This window comes from Epinephelus fuscoguttatus, linkage group LG15, assembly GCF_011397635.1.
Source record: "Epinephelus fuscoguttatus linkage group LG15, E.fuscoguttatus.final_Chr_v1".
Taxonomy (NCBI): domain Eukaryota; kingdom Metazoa; phylum Chordata; class Actinopteri; order Perciformes; family Serranidae; genus Epinephelus; species Epinephelus fuscoguttatus.
This window is the reverse complement of record NC_064766.1, coordinates 5,807,033-5,829,208: the sequence shown is the minus strand read 5'-3', so window position 1 is coordinate 5,829,208 and position 22,176 is coordinate 5,807,033. Positions and strand designations below refer to the sequence as shown.

At 43.5% G+C, this 22,176-nt stretch overlaps 1 protein-coding gene across 2 annotated transcripts in view; it reads left to right on the top strand.

The window, feature by feature from the left end:
- chd7 (chromodomain helicase DNA binding protein 7) overlaps positions 1 to 19,792 on the top strand; it is a 94,112-nt gene extending 74,320 nt beyond the window's left edge. For both annotated transcript variants that reach the window (XM_049598743.1, XM_049598742.1), the window contains exons 26-41: positions 520 to 609; positions 4,974 to 5,077; positions 7,065 to 7,194; positions 8,602 to 8,717; positions 9,178 to 9,595; positions 9,755 to 9,963; positions 10,125 to 11,102; positions 11,492 to 11,658; positions 12,905 to 13,159; positions 13,502 to 13,672; positions 13,831 to 14,064; positions 14,197 to 14,412; positions 15,655 to 15,795; positions 15,981 to 16,085; positions 16,225 to 16,405; positions 16,927 to 19,792. In XM_049598743.1, coding sequence (XP_049454700.1) covers positions 520 to 609; positions 4,974 to 5,077; positions 7,065 to 7,194; positions 8,602 to 8,717; positions 9,178 to 9,595; positions 9,755 to 9,963; positions 10,125 to 11,102; positions 11,492 to 11,658; positions 12,905 to 13,159; positions 13,502 to 13,672; positions 13,831 to 14,064; positions 14,197 to 14,412; positions 15,655 to 15,795; positions 15,981 to 16,085; positions 16,225 to 16,405; positions 16,927 to 17,954 — 4,543 coding nt within the window. In that variant the 3' untranslated portion in view covers positions 17,955 to 19,792. The remainder of the gene's footprint in view (positions 1 to 519; positions 610 to 4,973; positions 5,078 to 7,064; positions 7,195 to 8,601; positions 8,718 to 9,177; positions 9,596 to 9,754; positions 9,964 to 10,124; positions 11,103 to 11,491; positions 11,659 to 12,904; positions 13,160 to 13,501; positions 13,673 to 13,830; positions 14,065 to 14,196; positions 14,413 to 15,654; positions 15,796 to 15,980; positions 16,086 to 16,224; positions 16,406 to 16,926) is intronic.
- Positions 19,793 to 22,176: the final 2,384 nt, after the last annotated feature.

Here is a 22,176-nt window from a genome sequence, read left to right as displayed (position 1 = left end):
GCTAGTCAGTCAACAGAAAATAATTCTGCAACAATATATTTAATTGATAAATATTTTCAAGCAAAACATTCTCTCGTCCTAGATTATCAAAAGAAATGCTTATGTGTTGTTTTTCTGCCTTATATCAATGTGAACTTTAGAGCTGTGACCACTAATCGTTTGGGAAACACTGCTCCACATTTATCACCATTTTCTGACATCTTATAGACCCAGCAACTAATCTATTAATCTTCAATCAAAATATTGTTAGCCCCACTATCTTTGGGTTTGAACTGTTTGGTTAGTCAAATCAAACCCAATGGGCTCTGGGGAAATTTTGAAAGGCACCTTCCATTGTTTTTCTGACGTTTTATAGGGGACATTTTTAAAGGATTACAAAAATATATATATATTTTGTTTAATTAAATTCACTCGTGATGAAAATAACTGTTAGTCGTAGCCCAGCTAATCTTCTGTGTAGAGTCAGACCAGACAGCTCTCCTCAAGAATGGTTTTTACCAAGTTTGCTTTGTTTTGTAGGGTGTTGCTGAGGGTGAGGATGCTGTATTATCTGCGCCAAGAAGTCATAGGCGACCAGGCCGAACGCATCCTGGAAGGAGCTGAATCCAGGTTAGTAAACCTCTCTGTGTCTTCATTTTAGTGTCTCTGTAACCACATCTTCTTTCAAGCGGCAACCGCCGAGGCTAGAAAATGAAGCTGAAGCAGAAGTGCAAAAAACTGCAGTTCTTTGAACGATCATTTGATGCTCATTCCAGTAGCCAGTCAGTCCTCATAGACTCCTGTGTTTAAATGCCTCAACTTTACAGCAGAATTAAACATGTTTAATGGCCTGTTACAAAAAATGGTTTTAGTCTCTAATCACTAAGTTCAACATTTATGACAATTTATGGGGGGTGAATTTTTAAATGTTAGTAAGGCTTAAAGTTGTGCATAATTAAGGGAGGGCCTCTTTGAGTAAGAGGTGGGTGCTGTTTGTTGACAAGTCACCCAAAAGGACTTGTTCAGTGATTGGTTGGACAAAAAGACCCTCTTAGGAGTCAGATGTTGAGTTTTTTGTAATCATGGTTTTGGGCTTGTTTTTCGCTACCTAAAATTGGCATTAGCATTATCACAGTTAACCATAGTTGTAAATGCATTGTGCTAACCAGGCTAGCAGGTAGCTTTAGAGTTAGATCCATCCTCTTGTCCAAATATGGTCACTTCAGGCTCCAACAATCCAAGATGGTCACAGCCAAAATGCTAAACTTAAGGCTTCAATACAGGAGTCTACAAACCAATGGGTGACTTGTGTGTGTCACAGTGGCTACATTCAATATTTTATACAGTCTGTGACAGGGTGTCCAGACTTCTTTGAATGATGTGGAGATACCTGTGGGCCAGCTGCTTCCTGCAATATAAGGATTATTTAAAAAAAAAAAAAAAAATCTGTACAAATTCTGAGACAAACACAACTGTTTCATCTTTCACTTTTTACTGCTCATAAAGGGGTGGCAGTCCTTGCCATCTACTTAACGCTACTTTGCTGTGGCCATGTCTGCTAGGTAGCAGGAAATGTCTGCTGTGAGATAACCAATCCTTTGCTTGTCTGCCATTTGTTTATGAAAATACATTAGTTCCGCCTGTGTAGTTCCTATTTGTTGTGTGTGTAAAAACCGAAAGATAGTCCTGCCAGCATGAGGTGAACGGAAAAAATGCAAAGTGACCTTGCTTGATTAACCAATATTGTGTGGTGGGCCACACATAGCATTTTCTGAAAAATAAGCTGAGGGGCCTTTAAAATCAGTCTGAAGCCCATGATTGGCCCTTGGGCCAGACTTCGGACATGCCTGCTCTATGACTCTCCCACACTATAGAGGACTGATTCCAACACAAGAGACATTTTTTTCTTTGCTTCCTCAGTGTTTTTGTTACTGAGCCTTTTCCTTTTCAAGCAAACTCTTCAGTTCCTGTTATGTTTATAACAAATTAATCTGGCAGAGCCACACTTCCTCTCACAGACATCTGGAGATCTTAAAACAAGACCAAGCTTTCTTGTTTGTAATCTGTTTTATTGCTAACTTAACTGTGTCAGTGTGTCTGCATGGACAGGAGAAGAAGTGGCTGCCTCTGGCTTTGTGAGTCTTACTCATCCAACACTTTCTAATAAGAATTTGTCCAAACCTCCTTTAAGGGTCCATAAATTTGGCAACATTTATTCCAAACCCAAAAAGGACATCCATCCTGGGCAGCAGAGTAATTTACAGCATTCTAGGTGTTCACAGTGAATGGAAAGGCTTCCATGTATTGGATGCATCATGATGGTTATTTATATGAATGTGTGATGAATTATTAGTGGAGTGTATTTCTGTCTGTTCTAGTGGCCTCTTTGGCAGAGTTCTTTCTATTCTGACAGATACACCACAGTTACTTTATCTGGGGAAAATGAGCTTGTTATCGCAGTTTTGACCCATTTGGAGTATTGTGTGTTGGGTTTTTTCACATCTTAACTAGCTTTTACTTATCATTTGGCACAAGGCCTTATAGTGCAAGGGTGTTGATGTGAAGGTTAACTCTACTGTTTTCTTCATCTCCTTCTGACAACTCCTTCACTGCTTGCTCCATCTTTTTCTCTCTCTCGCTACACCTTTCTTGCCATCTGTCCATCTCTTCCTCGTCTCTGCAGTCCACTTTAGTCTCTCATCATCTCCCATCCCCCCTCTCATCACCCTTTCACCCAGATGTGATTGCATTTATAATGTGGAGCACGTGCACTTCATGTTGATCTCTCTCGCTCCCTCCCCCCTCCCTCTCAATGGCTACTGTGACAGACCTTGTGTGTGTGTGTGTGTGTGTGTGTGTGTGTGTGTGTGTGTGTGTGTGTGTGTGTGTGTCAGCGCATGCCAGACGTGAGCATACGGGGTGCCATCGTGCCAACATATGCCAGGGGGATTTAGCATGCCAGTCTTGGCGCGCACGCGTATGTGTGTGTGTTGCCAAGGCCGGGCATGCTGCTGTTTGCAGAGATAAGGGACTGTTTCCCCGGTTTCTTCTCTCCTCCTGTCACCCTCTGTCTTTCTGCTTCCATTGTGTATTGTACCCTTTCTCTCCATAACTAGCTGGAAACACCATTTTCTACCTTCTTCTTTCCATAATGGAGGAGTCTTTTTTATTGTTTTTTTATTTTATTTTGGTGCTGCAACATACAACCCACCCTGCAGAAACCTTGCTCATTATAGCTGTTCTCAGTTTGTCATTTACATGCATGAAGAATTCTGTTGTTGACCAGATAACTGGTTTTGGTTGTAATTTAAAAGAAATTGTTGAGAGCAACACCTCAGAGTCTAAGTTTAGGTAGAATGTTGGTGGCACCAGTATATTGCTCTCAAGTAACTGTCAGTTAAAATGAAACAACTTGATAAAATTAAAGTAAACAAATGAGACCATGGGGGAGATGATTGTGAACATGTTAGTGTTACTCTTGTGTTCCTAAATTTCAGGCTGAGATGGAAACAGAATGTCAGAATGTATAAATAGGTACACTTAAAGGAGCACTCCACTGATTTAACATTCCAAACATAACATTGTTGACGCAGGATGGACAGTTTATAGAGAGGTGTTGTGTTTTTCCATATTTTGAAGGATATTCATATTAAAGTGCCCAGAGATTCAAATAATGAGGTAAAAGTAATCCCTGTGATCAAACACCTCAGGCTTCCTACCGCTGTGAACCATCCGTTTCCAACATTTTACCTACTTCTGGCTACAGTATGACATCATAGTGTGCAGGATTTCTTTATATCTGCTCTAGGCATGATACTGCAAGTGTTTAAAGTATGTAGTTTAGACTGCTACATGTGGCGACATGCCACAGGGAAACAAGTAAATTTGGTTGCTGATGTAAATTTTGTCTTCCTTATTTTGGATCATATTCCTGATGGAGCATGTCAGGTTGTGTTTAAAAGCTGTTTTCTGTGATTTTCCACGGTAAAAAGTGCTGCTATCCTCTGTCCCAGTTATTCCCCGGCTGCAATGACGGTGCAGAGATGCCGAGATATGGAAGACCTGGAAGCACTGACAAATCAAAGTAGACTGGGCTTTTTCGTGGGGGGGACATAAAGAGACGGGTGCTAAATAGAGCCTTCTCAAACAGAGGGTGAATTCACTATATGAGGGAAACCATTAAAGCACATAAACATGTTCGAGTTGAAACCTTACATACAAGTATGTAACTCAAAATGAGCATAATAGGTCCCCTTAGAAAAGGATCGTAATCAATGCTGCAGAACCAGAAATACTGTCTGTCTTCTGTTATCTACTTATAATTATGCCTCATATTTTGGTGCAGTGATCACATTTTATTTGTAAGATGGAGACACTGTGCATATTGAAGGTGCAGCTCATAAGACCAGAACACAACTTACAGCTGAATAACTTTTTACATTAACAGTCAGAGGTTCTGAATGCAACAATCAGGACATCAATGTAGCAGCAAACCACTATTTCCTGTGTAAAGACATAGTGGCATCCTGAGCAGAGAATGAAGTCACGTGTGTGTTGTCATATGAGTTTCTCTCTGGTTTGTTGTGGTAAGCTGGTCCAGTTGTGCTAGCATGTTGGTGCATATATCACCCACTCTCTAGTTCCCCCCTGGTTACCACTGTTAGCTCTGTCAACACTGTTATTGTTTAGCACTGTTCATAGAGTTAGCTCTGTTAGCTGCTAGCCACTGGCTTAGCCACCTCCATGTTTAAAAGTCATATGCTCTAAATTTTTCATAGAGCCCCTTTAAATATTTTGGATATTAGTTTTTATCTCTGCTTGGCAGCTGACAGCTTTTACAGTCTGATTACAACACAAATGGCTCATAATCTAATTTCTGCCCTTCCTTTTGTTCTTATCCCCGCTCAGCATTGAAATACAAGTCTGATGCCCAAATTGAACACACACAGTTTAGTTTAATTACCAGTGATGTGATATGTTTATTTCTTCCACAGTGAGCTCGATATTTGGATCCCCCAGCCGTTCCATGCCGAGGTCCCAGCTGACTGGTGGGACAGTGAGGCCGACAAATCCCTGCTCATTGGCGTCTTCAAACACGGTAAGAAACCCACACTGGCATCCTCACCCGCCTCCCGTACATACAGATCCACATCTTCCAACACGGCAGCCATAACGCACATACACGGTGAATACAAAATGAACATCACACACCCACAGATAACATGTCAGCACCTTCAGACACACTCCAGCGGCTTCCAACCCAGTAAGCATCACGCAAGCACTCACACACACACACATCATATTCAAACCGGGTAAGAGCACACACACAAACACATCCCACCCACTTCTGCTGCCACTGGTTGATTGGTGTTGCTATGGTGATAGCGGTACGCAGCTGGCAGGCTCAGTGTGCTATCGGGAGTGTGATTGATGGCTGGTTTTACCGCGAGCTGCAGTTGTGTGTTTGTTTGTGTGTGTGTGTGTGTGTGTGTGTGTGTGTGTGTGTGTGTGTGTGTGTGTGTGTGTGTGTGTGTGTGTGTGTGTTTCCACTGTGCAGTTTGTTACAGGTGTTAATGTTACAAATAAGAAAATTAACAAAAGCAACTTTCAAGGTTAAAATAACAAAATCTGTTCTCTCCGTTAACTGGTAACCGGGTTATTTGCATCATCATTTGGAGAAGTTGCGTAAATCTCCAAGTAAGCCACCTTTGGGTGGTGACTGAATGTGACTCCCAGTGACAGACCGATGAGGCCGAGTGTCGTGTCTGTGCACTGCGGATGGAGACCCTCATTCATATTAATTTGGCATAATTGTCATAATTTTTCCATCATTGCCACCCTCTATGATTCAATTAGGACACACACACATACTCACATACACACACACAAGAATACAGGAATACAAAAGGGCTCACCCATAGTTAATCATAATCCTCATTCACTAGGGAGGCCCTTGGGTGGGAGGGAGGACTAACACACACATCCACACACAGTGAGCTTTGTATGCAGACACACACAGGCACACAAAACAATGCATCACACACACACACACACACACACACAGAAAAGTGATGGCCTGTAAAGGCCCTGATGATTAACGTTTGGCTGCAGGCACAGAAGTGTGTGTGTGTGTGTGTGTGTGTGAGAGTGAGTGAGAGAGAGAGAGACGGTTAGAAACAATGCGTCACATCTCTCCTAATTGAAATGTGATGGAGAGAGAGAAGGAAGGAGGGATGATGGAAAGGTTGAAGGAGAGCGTGGCAGTGTGGTTCTGTCATGGTGGTTGTCCTCGCTCCTCTTCTCCTTCCTCCTGTCCTCTCCACTCTCATTTCTTCCTTCTGTCCTTTTTTCCCCTCATCTCACCTTCTCCTCTGCATTTTCTTCTCATTCCTCCCATTCCCCCACCCACCCTCTCTCTCTCTCTCCCTCTCCCTCCCTCTCCCTCTCTTTCTCTCCCCTCTCTCCTTCACTGTGTGTCTCAGTAGGATCTGCACATTCTAATCTGTTCTGCTTGAATGCCCCTAACGGACAAACACATACACAGGCACAGTTTCTCACACCCACTAGCTCACTTTCACAGACGCCATGACACGCACTTTTCCCCTTTTCATTCTCTGCCCCTCTCTATCTCTCTCTCTTTCTCTCTCTGACACAAATGAGCACCTGCAGGCTCACTTGGATAAGCACACACACAAACAGAACGGAGGCAAGTGTACATGCACAGATACACACGCACGAGCTGTCTGTCTTGTCAGCAGCTGGCTCCTGGGGTCTGCCCTTCTGCTGCTGTTTTTGTCTACTCCTTCATTTAATATTGGATGCTGTGTGTGCGCGTGTGCATGTGTTAAAAAGGAGTGTGTGTTGGACTGTGTAGCATCATGTCTGTCTAGGAGTGAGCTAGAAAGCACAACTTTTTTTCCCACCTTTGTTTCTAAGAGTTTGTCTAGCTGTGCGTTTGTTGACCAATAACTTTTAAGTCTTTCTGAAACTACATCGACTCCTTCCTGATTAAAGTCCACTTTGTAGCCTCTGCATTTCCAGAGATGGATTTCAAGCCTCTGTATTTTTTCTCTAACTCTCTTCAGGCTATGAGAAGTACAACTCGATGCGAGCTGACCCCGCCCTGTGTTTCTTGGAGAGGGTGGGCATGCCGGACGCCAAGGCTATCGCCGCTGAGCAGAGGGGCACCGACATGATGGCAGATGGCGCCGAGGGGTAAGAGAGCAGGCTTCACTCCCCCTTCCCTTTAGTATTATTTACTCTGTTTTTGAGTCTTCTATCTCTGTCTGTGATATCACATTTTAATCCCTTTTTCCAGTCTCTTTCCCTTTCATTTTTCACTTCCTACTTCTTTGGTGAGCTTTAACACAGCTCAGAATACGTAAAAGGGACAGTTCACCAAAAATCACCAAAATCAAAATATATCAAAATATTTATATTTACTACTTACCTGTAGTGCTATTTATCAGTCTAAATAGTTTTGGTTGCGGAGTGTTGGAGATATTGGCTGTAGAGATGTCTGCCTTCTCTCCAGTATATAGGAACAAGAATGGGACTCTGCTTGTGATGCTCAAAGCGCCATAAAAATACATTTGAACAACTCATCAGCAATGTCTCTTTCTAGAAATCATGACCAGTTACTTAAGATCATCCACCGACTTTGTTGTGAGCAGTTTCATGTAGAAACAATTTTTCTTCCAAACGACACATTTCAACCATATTATTGCACAGAAGGAAGTGTGCATCTACTCATAGACGAAAGGCACGTGCTCATGACAGATGTAAACATTAATGGGGTCCTCCTCGGGTGAGCTGTAACGTTAGCAAGCTCAGTGGTGCTAGGTGAGCGAGAAGTAGACGAGAAAATGTGCATGCAGGCTGATATTCAGCTGAGCTGTTCTGTCAGGAGATGCAGTGACTTAAAACAAGGGTGAGTAAGGAAAAATAATAATGTTACATATAATTTGTTAAGCTTCGAGGAGAGGGCGTCTTCTAGCTGATAGGCTAATTTAATACGAATTAATATTATCATGAAAGAATTAATATAATATTGTATGGTGATGAAACAAGTGGTTTACACCCTTATCCATTATATTGAAGAGAAGACAGACATCTCTACGGCCAGTAGCTCTAACTCTCAGCAACTTACACCAAAACAATGTGGACTAATGAATAGCACTACAGGTAAGAGATAAACTACATTGTTTTGATTTTGGGGTGAAATGATTTTGATCTTAAACAAAAACGCAAATTGCCAAATAATCCAGTATCTCCAAACATGTAACTGAGAGCAGATGTAGGCCTACATGTTTCTGCATCTGATGTACCTTTTCTGTTTGTTTTAACTTAAAACTGGTTGTCTTCACTTCCTCTGAAACATGCTTATTAAATTATTATGTATTTCCCCAAAAACCTTGATGTTGATTGAAAATTCCTTGAGTTAAACGGGAGCCATACTTTGTGTTGTTTTTTCCACCTTCTTTTTAATATTTTCCTTTCCCCTTTGCTGTGTTGTTAGTTCTCCAGATATTAAAACTGAAAATGATCACTCAGTGAAATTTAACTCAGTTTTTCCATGAAATTAAAATCTTGAATTCCTTGCCTTTTCCCCAACCTCTACAGTGAGGATGAGGATCCAGAGTACAAGCCACTGCGAATGCCTTTTAAAGATGACATGGATGACTTCACCAACTCACCACTGGACGACAAAGATGACACTGTGGAAGGTGAAGCTGAAGGTAAACTTAAAATTCACCCATAGAGGGAGAGGGAAAATGGTATTCTCAAAGCAGAATAATTTAATAATGTAAGCTTTTTATGGGCAAAAGATGAGAAGGTGACCATGCAGTCTTCTTTACACAACATCCACAACAATAGTCCTGTACAACCCTAAGCAGAATCTTACCAGCCCATTTTAAATCAGTTTGTTTTGACAAAAACTGTTGACCATAATAAAATGGAAAACTCTGAAGTAAAATAAGATGACATAACTGTTGGTTTTGAATGCCTTAGTGAAGTATTTCATGTAGAAATCACTGTGTTGGTGACTGCTATTGGCTTTTCAGTGAGAAATCTACAGGATTTTTGCCATATGAGCACATGAACATGTTAAACATTCAAACTTCAACTCCCAAAATGTAGAACAAGTGATGTAATTGCCACTCTGCTACTCTTTCTGTCTTCTCTCCTCTCATATAGCGAAATCAGGTGAAAACGGTCAAAGTGCTGCTGTGGGCGGAGCTTCAGGCTCCAATGAACGACTGTATTGGCCAGCAGCCTCGGCTTTGACTGCCCGTCTGCGTCGCCTCATCACGGCCTACCAGCGCTCCAACCGCAGGGAGCAGCTCCGCCAGGAGGCCCTCAACCGGCCCGACGGACGCAGACGGCGACGCAGGGAGTTCCTGCCTGCCATCGGCATGGTTACCGATACAGGAGGAGGGGCGACTTACATCCAAGATGGAGCAGGGGTGTTCATGACAGAAGGAAGCCCGTATCTGGCTAAAGGAGGTGCTTACTTTGCCAAAGGTGGGCAGTTCATGCCAGAGGCGTCACCAGTGATGACTGCCAGCTCCCTGATGACTGATGGAGCCATGTACTACAAGGAGAGAAGACAAAGGTAGTGTTACATTCAATGTCACAGAGTTACAAGTTTTCTTTAACTCTTGTGTATGGATACATATTGATGTAAAACAGCTTTTAAATATACCAGAATCATATGTTAGTTTTTGTAATTGAGAATATATTTTCAATAACTCATTAATTTTTGTCCCGTTAGATGGACTCGTCGTGAGGAGGCTGATTTCTACCGTGTAGTGTCCACCTTTGGAGTTGTCTTTGACACCCAACGTCAGAAATTTGACTGGGCACAGTTCAGGGCCTTTGCCCGACTGGACAAGAAAACAGATGAGAGCTTGGAGAAATATTACTATTCATTCATTGCCATGTGTAAACGGGTCTGCAGGATGCAAGTCAAGACTGAAACAGGTAGGAAGAAACATAAATTGTGTGGGGTTAAGGTGCCTTTCCATTGTTATGTATTGTGTAACTTAAGTGTCAAAGTTTGTTTGCGAGTACTGGGGAAAAAACAGTCTAATGTGGTATTTCTTGATTTTCTTATTAAAAAGGTCTGTCCTTTATCTCATCAGAACTCCCAGACCCAACCCTGATCATTGACCCCATCACAGAGGAGCGTGCCTCTCGCACCCTGTACCGCATTGAGCTGCTCCGCCGCATCCGAGAGCAGGTCCTCCCCCACCCACTGCTCTCTGAGCGCCTCAAGCTTTGCCAGCCCTCCCCAGACCTCCCGGAGTGGTGGGAGTGTGGCCGCCACGACCGGGATCTCCTCCTAGGGGCCTCAAAGCACGGCGTAAGCCGCACAGATTATCACATTTTAAACGACCCTACCTTGGCCTTTCTTGATGCCCACCAGCGCTTTACAAGCCAGCGAGGGGCCGGTGTCAGCATTGGACTTCAAGGAGAGATCACCAAAGCGGGGATGGGAGCAGTGGAAAGCACCCCTGCACCCCTCCTCACTTCTGCAGAGCTGGTGAGCGCTGCAGCTGCTGCCAAAAATGCAGTTAAAGAGGAGGAGGGAGAAGGGAAGGAGGTGAAGATGGAGGTGGAAATGGAAACGGAGAAAGGAGATGCCAGCAACATTCCATGTACCAAGACTGAAACTCCTGATGAACAGAAGGAAAATGAGGGAGAGGTTGGAGAAGGGAAAGAGGAAATCAACGCTTCACCGAGAAAGGAGGTGAAGAAAGAGGAAGAAGAGGCCCAGCCAAAAGTAGAAAAAGAGGAGCAGAAAGTGGAGCAGAGTGGAGAAGGAGAGAAGACTTCCAAGCCAGCAGATGACCAAGACAAAGACTTAACAGAAGAGAAGAAGAATGTTGACTCTCTCAGGGAGCAGACGGAGAAGACCACTGAGCTCATGGAACATCCTGACTCCTCTCCTAAAGCACAACTGGACCACAAGGCTTTAGAGCAGGAAGACGGAGAGGAGAGGGAGAACCCAGAGGCTCTTAAATCTCCAAAGTCTGCTGACACAGAGAAAAGCCCAGAGGAGGAAGAGGAAGAGAGGATGGATGAAGATGACAAATCAGAGAAATCCTCCCAGGCTGAAGGTAAGTGAAAAGTTTATTGCACTGGAGGTGGTCAGAGTCATTGATCTCAGTGAGCACAATGTTTAGACTTTTGGGTTTGGGTAATCAGAGAGACGATGACGTGAAGTTCTAAATGCAGCTCTTATACAACATTGATGTCTCACATGTCTAACTTTAACTGTACTCTGGTTTATTATAATCCCTCCTGTTTATTTGCCCTGGTTGTCGGCTCCCGTCATTGCTGACACCACACTCGGTCACAGGCCTATTTCTGGTCTTTCCCCTCGTGACTTGGCAGTGTTTTAATAAGTTCCAGGGGCAAGAGAATAAAATGAATTCGGATCCCTTGATAACGATTTGGAAACCCTTTTTAATTAAGAGCGGCAACGTGACTTTCCCTCCCTCCACAGCGAGTGCTGCGTCAGAGCAGAAGAACTTTGATGAGGAGAGTATCGCGTCTCTGAGCACGTCGGCTCAAAACGAAACCAGAGACGGGTTCTGCCCCGACGACCTGCCGGAAACGTCTGCACTGCAGGCCTTACAGGACCGCACCTACTCCTTCTCATTCTGGCCTAAGGTGAGTGTCAGTTAGCAGTCAGACCAGTAAAAGCCATGCTCTAATAAAAGCTGAGTACTAATCATGCAGTTATCATTCAGTAATTTCAGTTACTTCCCTTTAGTTAGCTCTTAATCGCCTGTCAATAAAACTCAGCAATTCTGTGTATTTCAAATTAAATCACAGTGTTAACGATTTGTGAATTAATTAGTGTAACAGTTTTTCTAACAGTCATTAAAGGGAAAGGCCTGATTTTTTTTAAAGTGGGGTTGTATGAGGTATTTATCCATAGTCAGTGTAGTGCATACAGTAGATGTCTGTCAGCATGCCTCCAGTTTGGAGAGGCAGGCAGGAGAACCGCCACAGAAGCTAAGCAATGTACTGCTGTGGAGGGGGCAGGCAGCAAAGCATTAATTTGCCCCACAAGAAATATCATTTTAAGTGTACGCTATACTGAGGATATTTTCACAGCTCTACCTTGCTGCAGACAGCCCTTTCCAACTGGGGAGCCATTGACAGCTTCAGTTCCTCATCTATGCTCTGGTAAAAGCCACCACTGACAAAAACAGTAATTTTAGCGTGCTAGACAGCTGCTGGTCTGCAGCCTCCTCAAACAGTTAATTTGTCTTGTCGTGTGATTATGGTAAATCCAAACTAACCCTTTTAAACTCCAAAGTCAGACAATAACTAAAAATAACTGATTAAGGAAGGCAGCAGTAGACCAGCAGCTCCTGTGTTAGGCGATGTTAAATTGCTGTTTTTCTCAGTGGAATCTGGTTTTCAAGAGAACAAAAAGACACATAGACTGAAAAATTAAAACTCAGATTTATCCATTATGAAAACAAACGTACTGCCCTATATTCAGTGTCCCCAGGAAGAGAAATGATTGAACCATTTGGAGGCTGTTTATTTGGAACATCTGTGCAGGAAGTTAAGTTTCATCAACAGCTGCATAACAGCATTTGAAAAAGGTCAAAGTAGACTCCACTGGAATTAGTTGTTGAATAAAAACAATGTTTTAAAAGAGAAAGTCAGGGCAGCAGAATGAGTATTATATGACTCTGGTGTTGTACTAATGGTATTATTGCTGTGGAAATGTATCCATCAACATGGCTGCTTCTTGATCAAATATGCTTCTAAAAACAGGGAAAATTTGGAATGATGGTATGTTTCTAATACAGGCCTATAAGTCTGTAACTGTTTGAGAATGAACTACACTTTCTAGAATAGTCCGTCATCACCTCTCTCCATTCTCTACCCCCTTCAGGATCGAGTGATGATCAACCGGATGGATAACATCTGCGAGGCCATCCTAAAGGGCAAGTGGCCTGTGAACAGACGCCACATCTTTGACTTCCCCAGCAACCTGTTGCCAGGGCATGGCTCCACAGTAACCGCTGCGTCTGTAGCCACTGTGACCGAGAGCCCGCTGCAGAGGCGGAGCCTAGCTGAGCTGACGATGGCCGGCATTCATACACCTTACAGTGGGAGTGAGGATAAAACACTATCACCCCAGGTTCATGTGAGTGTTTGTCCGCGCGCACACACACACACACACACACACACACACACACACACACCCTCAGATATTTGATGCTTGATGTCAATTTTTCAACTTTAAAATTAAGTTTTTCATCCATCTCAAAATGCAGCCAGTTTTAAGCGTGAGATAGTTTTAGCATTTCAGGCTAATGGCAATTATATTTGTTTATGTTAAACCCTAGAATCAGCTTGTTAGCGCTGTGTGTTAATGTCATCTGTGGTAACTATTGCTGAAGTACCAGTAACAACCATATGACAAGCTCCCCTTGGTAAGCTTCTGCTGTTAGGCTGACCAGGTGTAACTGTTTACCTGATGCTGCAGGAGGACGCTCTGAGCCTGTCAGTGCCTCGCCAGAGAAGAAGGAGGAGGAGGAAGATCGAGATTGAGGCAGAGAGGGCAGCCAAGAGACGTAACCTGATGGAGATGGTCGCTCAGCTGAGAGAGAGCCACTCTGCTGCAGAGTCCCAAAGCCAGGCTATAGACCTCACCAAGGTGCTCACATAAACTCACACACAGTCCAATTAGTTCCTTATTATGATTCTTAATTAGGAACTGCTTTACCAAACTACCAAAAACTTAACGTCATAGTAGTTCTTACTGAGAAACAGAGTCATGTGTTTTTACTAAAAGTGATTTGAATTGTTGTTCAGGGGATACACCATCACCACAAGGCCTCTCCCTCATTGGCCGGCTTCCCTAGCGCCCTGGTGACAAGCCCCTCCCTCAAAGCGCAGATGGAGTTGCTGCAGCAAGCCCCGCCCTCAGGACACAGAGCCAATGGCTCGCTGGAGGCTGACCTGCCCATCATGAGGAGGAGGCGGGGCCGCAGGAAAAATGTGGAAGGCCTGGAGCTGTTGTTCATGAGCAACAAGAGAGCAGGAGGGGTATGGAGTGTTTGTGTCTTTTAATAGGCAGTAAAGTTGCCAGCATTGCAACACAAGACAAGACAGTATGACTATCTTACTAAATATGTCTTTCCTTCTCCCCCACTTTATGTGTTCCTCCTGAACTTTCAGGATGATGCTGATGGGACAAAGGCTTCAGGCGTGGAGGGGGTTCAGGATGCTGCCCGTGCCCACAGATCCCTCACCGTCCCAGAGCAGAACCCTAGTGCCAGATCTCTTGCTTCTGGCAATGTGGAGGAGGAAGAGGCAGCAGTTTCTAACAAGGAGCTGGGAGAGTGGCTGAGGCAGCACCCAACATACACCATGGACATGGCTGGATTCACACCAGTACGTCATCCTCTTTTATACTGTTTTATACATATATTTATATTTTCTCTCTCTCTCTCTCTCTCTCTCTCTCTCCCTCCCTCCCTCCCTCCCTCCCTCTCTGTCTCATTGTGTCATATGGTTTACTGTTAATTTATTATGCTGATCTGTTCTGTATGACATCTATTGCACGTCTGTCCGTCCTGGAAGAGGGATCCCTCCTCAGTTGCTCTTCCTGAGGTTTCTACCGTTTTTTTTCCCCGTTAAAGGTTTTTTTTGGGGGAGTTTTTCCTTATCCGCTGCGAGGGTCATAAGGACAGAGGGATGTCGTATACTGTAAAGCCCTGTGAGGCAAATTGTGATTTGTGATATTGGGCTTGAATTGATTGATATGTTTTCTTCCTCTTCACCTTAAGTCCTTTGTTAGTGTGAACCATTAAAGCCTAAGCATGATTATATCTTCAAGGACTGGTCCATCTGCATTTTTTCTGAGTTTTTAGAATAAGAAACACCTACTCAGCCATTAGCAAAAAGCGGTGATGTAGGTTAGAGTGGGAATCGCTGACAATAATAATAATAATAATAATAACAGAAAGGTTTTTGAAGTTGGGTTGTAGAAGTACTTATCCATAGTCAGTGTAATATTTTCACTGCTTTACATTGCTGTCAGACAGCCCTTTCCAACAAGGAACCAAAGCCGTTATATCACTTTCTTCAAAGCCAGACTCCTTTGACAAAAACAGCAGCAGGTCTACTGCTGTCTAACTCATTTAGTTTGTGTTATTGTGTGACTTTCTGGTCCTAACAAGCATGACATCCACAGCAGTACATCTGTGTAGGTTGGGGGGTCAAGAGGAATTCAGGAAGTCAGTTTGGAAGATCAATAGCACACAGTTCTCAAAGAAGGCTTGCCTCAATCACAAAGAGGCTCATTTGACCAGTTAGGGAATTAATATGTAGTACCATCATCATGCAGAAACCTACGTCAGGTCACATGGCACGTTTTTAAAAGGGCTTGGAAAAATAACATTTTTATGCTAAAATATATGTACTTCAAATTTAAATGTGTTTATTTGAATATATTATGAACACTACTGAGAAGCTGCATAATGATATAAAAACCTCAAAAATTTAGTAAATAACGGACCCGTACCTTAACAAAGTTTTCTCCTGTTTATTCTTGCTGCCTTCTTTTTTAGTGGTCTTTTCTCTAAACCACAAATAATTCACACTTTCCTTTCTGTTTTTGTTTCCCTTCAACAGAAGAGCGAGGATTTACTGCTGGCTCAGTTTTCTAAGCCCAAACAGAAGCGCCATCGCTGTCGAAACCCCAATAAGATCGACATCAACACACTGACTGGGGAAGAGAGAGTGCCTGTGGTCAACAGACGCAATGGACGCAAGGTAAGTCGACCTGAAGCTGAAGCATATCTGGATTCTCCATTTAAAACAGCTGGAAGTAAAAACTGTGCAGTAGTTCATATCCAAGGACAAGCGTCCTGCAAAGTTAGTGTCTGCGTGTTAAAACTGTGTGTCTCTACATGAATTGATTTTCCATAATAAATTAATTCCATCTTCCTCCTCCTCAGATGGGCGGGGCCATGGCTCCACCAATGAAGGAGCTTCCCAGATGGTTACTTGAGAACCCAGAGTATTCTATTGCCCCTGACTGGACAGATATCGTCAAACAGTCGGTTAGTAACCAAGAACAAACCTCCTGTTTTCATTGCATGTGTCTTTAGAAATTGGGGGTTTCAAGTGAAAATAGTTGCATCATTGTTTTCCTTTGTGAAACTGAAGTTGTTTTCTGACCTAAAACCCTCCTCCACACAGGGTTTCCTCCCTGAAGCCATGTTTGACCGCCTTCTGACTGGCCCTGTAGTCAGGGAGGAGGGCGTCCGTCGTCGGGGGCGACGACCTAAGTCTGAGATCGCCAAGGCAGCTGCCGCTGCCCAGGCAGCAGCAGCAGCTCAGGCTGCCCAGGCATCACTGGCCACGGCTGCTTCATCTGCAGGTACAAGCTGCTGCTAAAGCAACTACTTTATCACGCGCGCAAATCCACATGTACCAACCAAAGAGCTGATAACACAATGGCCAAGCGCCACAGAGGAGAAAATACTGAATTTGTCAAAAAAGAAGCCTATTAAGTATGTATGATTGTTTAAAATTAATGTCATGTACATAATACAATCACATAAGAAGTTCCTAAAAAACAAAAAAAAATCAAGAATAATGAAAATAATTCCTGCAGTTTTGTGTTCACTATTTGGGTTAATTGTACAGTTTATCAGTTGCTTTGTACTGATACTGTTTTGCATTGAATACAATGTGAAATATTTACAAAATACCTCCCTTACTGACGGGTTGTCACTTTATCAGTGATAGTGAAGTGGTCTCTTAAGGAAAAGGCAAGGAACCACTCGTTAAGCTGGGATCCGTTCAACTTCATAGCAGGCAGTGTTTGTGATTGAAGGGTTACCGAGCTTCATTTAACCCTGCCTCTGTGTGTGTGTGTGTGTGTGTGTGTGTCTGCAGGAGGAATCAACCCTCTGCTGTTGAACAGTCTGTTTGGAGGAATGGACCTGTCGTCCCTCCAGAGCCTCCAGTCTCTTCAGTTGGCCGCTGGTCTGATGGCCTTCCCTCACCCCACCGACCCCAAACAGGCCGCTGCCAGTGCTGCCGCTGCCTCCATGCTGCCCCTCATGCTGCCCGGCATGGGAGGCCTGCCCAACATGGCCGCTGCCCTCCCCAACATGTTCAGCCTAGGCGGGCTGTTTGGTGGTAACCTGGCAACGGCTGCAGCCGCCGCCGCTGCCGCATCAAACTCCATCGCTGCCACTTCACGGAACACCAACGGAACAGCAGAGGGAGAGGGAGGGGAGAGCGATGAGACAGCAACGACGAAGAGAAAGAGAGATAGTGAGGAGAAAGAGGAGGGAGACGACTACGAAGAGGTGGGAGACGATGATGAGGATGAGGCTGATGGTAATGAGGAAGGAGCAAAGAAGAAGGAGAAAGAGGGTGAGGGAGCAGCGGAGAAAATGGAGAAATCTGTCAGTGATGTCACCGTAGCTCCTCATGTCCCAGCTGCTGATTCGACGGCTGAGGCATCCATCAACGGCGATGCCGCAGCCCTGTTAGCTGCAGCTGGCATGTCAGCCAATTCCCTGGCGTTCAACCCCTTCCTCCTCTCCACCATGGCCCCTGGCCTCCTATACCCCTCCATGTTCCTACCTCCAGGCCTAGCGGGGCTCAGCCTGCCCGGCTTCCCCACCGCCTCCACCCTGGCCGAGCTGCAGAACGCCATGGCCGGAGCTCTGGGGAGCAACGCCGTGACCACAAACCCTCCGAGAGACGAGGAGGAGAAGAAGGGGGGGCCGAAAGCTACAGGAGAGGAGGAGGAGGTGAAGGCAGGAGGAGAGAGGGACTTGGCTGAGGACAAGGAGGAGGGAGCAGAGGAGGAGGAGACAAGAGGCGAGGATTCAGCCCTGGAGGATGGAGGGGTGGGAGAAGAGGAGGAGGAGGAGGCGGTGGCATCTCCACAGAAGGACAAGAGTGACTGAAATGAAACACAAAACTGACTGGCCTTGGACATTACCTCACCTCTGACCTCCCCCTTTCCTCCCCCTCACCACGTTTACACGCCTCCACCACAAACATCCAAACTATTATGAATCCTGTTTTTTTCCCCTTTTACGTTGTTGTTGATGATTTCTCTCACTCTTTGTTATTTTTTGGCCAGGTATATTTACTATGCGTCAGAGAGAACGAGGTGTGTGTGTGTGTGTGTGTTAAGTTAAATCTCTCTGATCGACAGTGTAGTCAGGGAAACTCCTCACAGCCACTCGCTCAGAGCTCGGCTCCTCTTCAAAGACTCTTCCTTTCTATCTGGACGGCCTGTGTGCACTGTGAACGGTGCGCCCATACTTTTCTCTCCCACAATCCTTCAAACAGGACTTCACAAGGTTCCAGTAGTACTATTAATATTATTATTATTATTATTGCTGCTTTCAGCTCTCAAATCTTTATTTTTTATTTTTGCTTCCCTCTCCGCCTGGACTGTTTGTTGTAGTTGGCAGCATTTTTCTGACATCAGTTCTCAAATATACAGCATTACAGCTAACCCAGCTGTCTGTCTGACAAAGCTGCTGCTGCATAAGGAATTGTGGGTAATGAGTTGATTGAGCTGTTCTGTTTCAGAGCAGATTTTTAGTTCTCACATATCAGACCAGGTAGACTCTGAGGAGGGAAACGAAACCAGACTGGCCTAAAACTCAGTCTCACACACTGACTACCACAACACACATATTCCAACACATACTTGATCATTAGCTGCACACACATGCCGCTACACACACACTAACCCCCTAAAGCCTCTCTGTCATGTGACTGTTTCTGGGAGGACTCCTCCCCGCAGCTGTTTTCCTTTGAGTGTATGTGTGTGTGTGTGTGTGTGTGTGTGTGTGTGTGTGTGTGTGTGTGTGTGTGTGTGCTTGTGTGCGTGCACACTGAACCAATACTGTTAACCCAGTCCCACACTGTTTGAATACCAGTCTTGAGTCTTTCCACTGCCACATCTGAATCCTGTCTCTCTCTCTCCGAGGCGGCTGGTTTTTGCTCAGGAGTGGCAGGCGGGCTGGGTCTGCTACCAATCAGGCCTTTTGATTGGTCCGCTCCATGCAGCCGAAACCAGCCGTCCCAGTTTGGAGGTTTCTGTGAATGGATTTGGAGCGGTGGCCCACACAGGGATGTGATGTTTCAGGTTTATTCTTTAAAGGGGGCACATGAGATGGATGATTTTCCCGGTCGCTGCCACATTAAAATCCTTTTGTTTTGTTTTGTTTTTTAATTTGTATTTTTTTCCTTCATATCCCGGTAGTTTCAGACCAAGTGCTGCTTCCTAGTGACCTTCTCTTAAAAAGACTGTTTCTCTAGTCACACACACTGACACCAGGCCTGGCCAAAACAGGACTGAGACGCATTTTCAACCGAGTTGGAAATTCACAAGTTTCTATATGAAGTTCAACTCTGGTCGCTGAGTAAGTTTTAAATACTTGAAGAGGCAGGTGGTGCTTGATTTGTTTCCATCTCTGAGGCCAGTTCAAGTATTTGAGATAAATCAAGCGCTGCAAGTGGTTCAATTATTTGAAAGTACATTCAAACACACACTGTGGCCAGGTCATATTAACATTTGCTATCACAGCCAGCCCAGCAGACGCAGAGAGAGCCAACAGGGACTGAGGGGAGAGATCAGTTTTTGCTGTTTGGAAGACACCTTCCCCTTCGACTTCCTCGTTCTCCTCTCTAATGCTGAGACAGCAATAACCAAGGCAGCTTTTGAATGTTCCAACATCACTCTCCCAACACACTCACACACACACACACACACACACACACACACTCTATATGAATAACCACAAGTGTCGTATGAATAGAAAAACAAAACTAAAACTGTAAATGATGACAAATAAGTACTGCAATCAATTTTGTCTCACTCTGTTCCTGTTGATGCACTGGTGTTAAAGAGTTAAAATAATCAGGTACCTTTATTACTTAGCTACTTTTCTTGAAAATGGACTTTTTGTTACTTTTAGCCAGCAAGCTGAAGAGCATTACCTCAAAATTCTTATCTAGCCTTGAAGTTTACAGACATACCATGTAAATGTTTTTTTTTTCTTCCTCTTTTTTTGGTGTTTGTCTTTTTGTTTTTTGTTTTTTGTTTTTTTGGAGACATCATGTATGATGAATTGTAGCTATGATGCTTTTAATAAAAGTGAATCATGATATTCGCCTAGGAAACCAAACCTCCGCTTGGATCTCATTATTTGCTTCACTCGTCTTCACGTGTTTGTAGGAAAATGTTCTGATGACACTTTGTGTTTCATTTGATTCCAGGATGAGGTCACAGACAACCACTTTTTTTTTTTCAACCAGCTCAACTAAAACCACAGCTCACTGATAATTCTTACTGTCTATGAACACACTGGGGTTTTGTGTGTGTGCAGTAGATGCAGTCCCACTGAGCAGGCTGGTTTGTTCGATTCCACACAGGGACTACTGGGACCTTGATCACCTCTCCAGGGAATTCTATCAACTTCCGCCTTGTTTCACTGTTGTTACTTTAAATGGTCTTTAGTCTACTGGAGTAAAATCATGAGAAAATTAATGAACCAGGAAAATAATCTTATTACTCAAGGTCCACTCCAAAGCAACTTAGGCAAATTTGGCTGTTGAAGATGAAGTGGTTAAATCTCTGAAAAAAAAAAAAGAGGACTTTGAGATAAAGGTATCGTGGAGTTTAACAAAGTCAAGTTTACGTTCAGTGTTTCTTACAAACATTGAGATTTTTTGAAAGAATCTGAAACTTACCTTTTAGCCTACATCAAGTTGGTTTTTTCATCATCCTTGCCTTTGCTGCTAAAGTCTTCTAATGTCTTAAAGATCCAGTTTATAAGATATGGCATCTAGCGATGAGGATGAGACTTCTCCGAGTTAGGATTCCTTCAGTGTTCATTGTTCAGGAGGTTTTTACCAGGAGCTGAATTATTGGCAAAGGTCTCTTTTTCTCCAAAACAAACTGACCAGGTGATTTAAAACAGTAAAAACACTGAATAAAATAATTTCAAGTTACAAATCAGAGTTTCTGGTATGCTGCTTGGCACATCACAGACGGGCCACTGCTAATGTGTGCTCACCTATTTTCTCTGATAACTGAATGTGTCTCCTCCTCCCAAAACAGCCGCACCCATTGATTTAAACTGAAAACACTGAAGAAATATGACCCTCTTTAGAGCCGGTGCTTGGTTTGTCTGTTCTGGGCTTCTGTAGAAATATGGTGGTGCAACATGGCGATCTCCATAGACGAGGATATGCTACCTATGTAGATATAACCACCTCATTCTAGGGTAACGAAAACACAATGATTCTTATTTTCAGGTGATTACACACTAAAGAAAACATCCTTAGTATATTCCATTTCTGACAATATAATTCCCTAGATCCTACACACTGGATTTTTAAAACATTTACTTATTAAAGGCTTTAAAACATATTTAATTGTGTTAAGTTCTGAATGAATGGATCACTGTGAGAATGTACGGTGTGTAGGAGACTGTTTTCTCGTTGATAAGTCTCCCCATCACGGAGGGAGGAGCTACGCATTTTAACAAGAGAGAAACACTAAGTAATGTGTTCATCACTTAAATGCAGCTGGTAAAGGGGGAGCTAATTTTAATTACTTTATATCCTGTTGAATAGTTTAATCTATAATAATAGACTTAATAAGTTGAGATGTGTTTTTTTAATTAATTTAAATATTTAAAATAACTAGCAACTAAAGCTTTAGTAAGAAATGGAAATACTAGACTAAAGTACAAGCACCTCAAAATTGTACTTAATTACAGTTCTTGAATAAATGGACTTAGTTACATTCCACTTCTGGAGAGTATCTTGAGCTGACATCAATATGTTTACTTGCATCTAGCATATTTTCACTTTTGGTGTTTATTTCCATTGCAAGTTTGATCTTAAAGCACATGTAAAGTGGTGTAATAAGGTCTTACAAAGACGTCAGTTTGAATGAAAAAGCAAGAAAGACATTTTCATATATTGAGTGTAAATTCATACTTGTATGTAACAGGAGTCTTAAAGGCCTGGTAGCAGCCCCTAGAGGCCTCAGTGGTCATTACATGTAACTGGACCGCAGCAGTGAGAACAGACTGGTGTGAATAAAGCAAAGGTTTTGATTAGAGATGTAGATGTTGCAGTCATAAAACAGTATGCAGT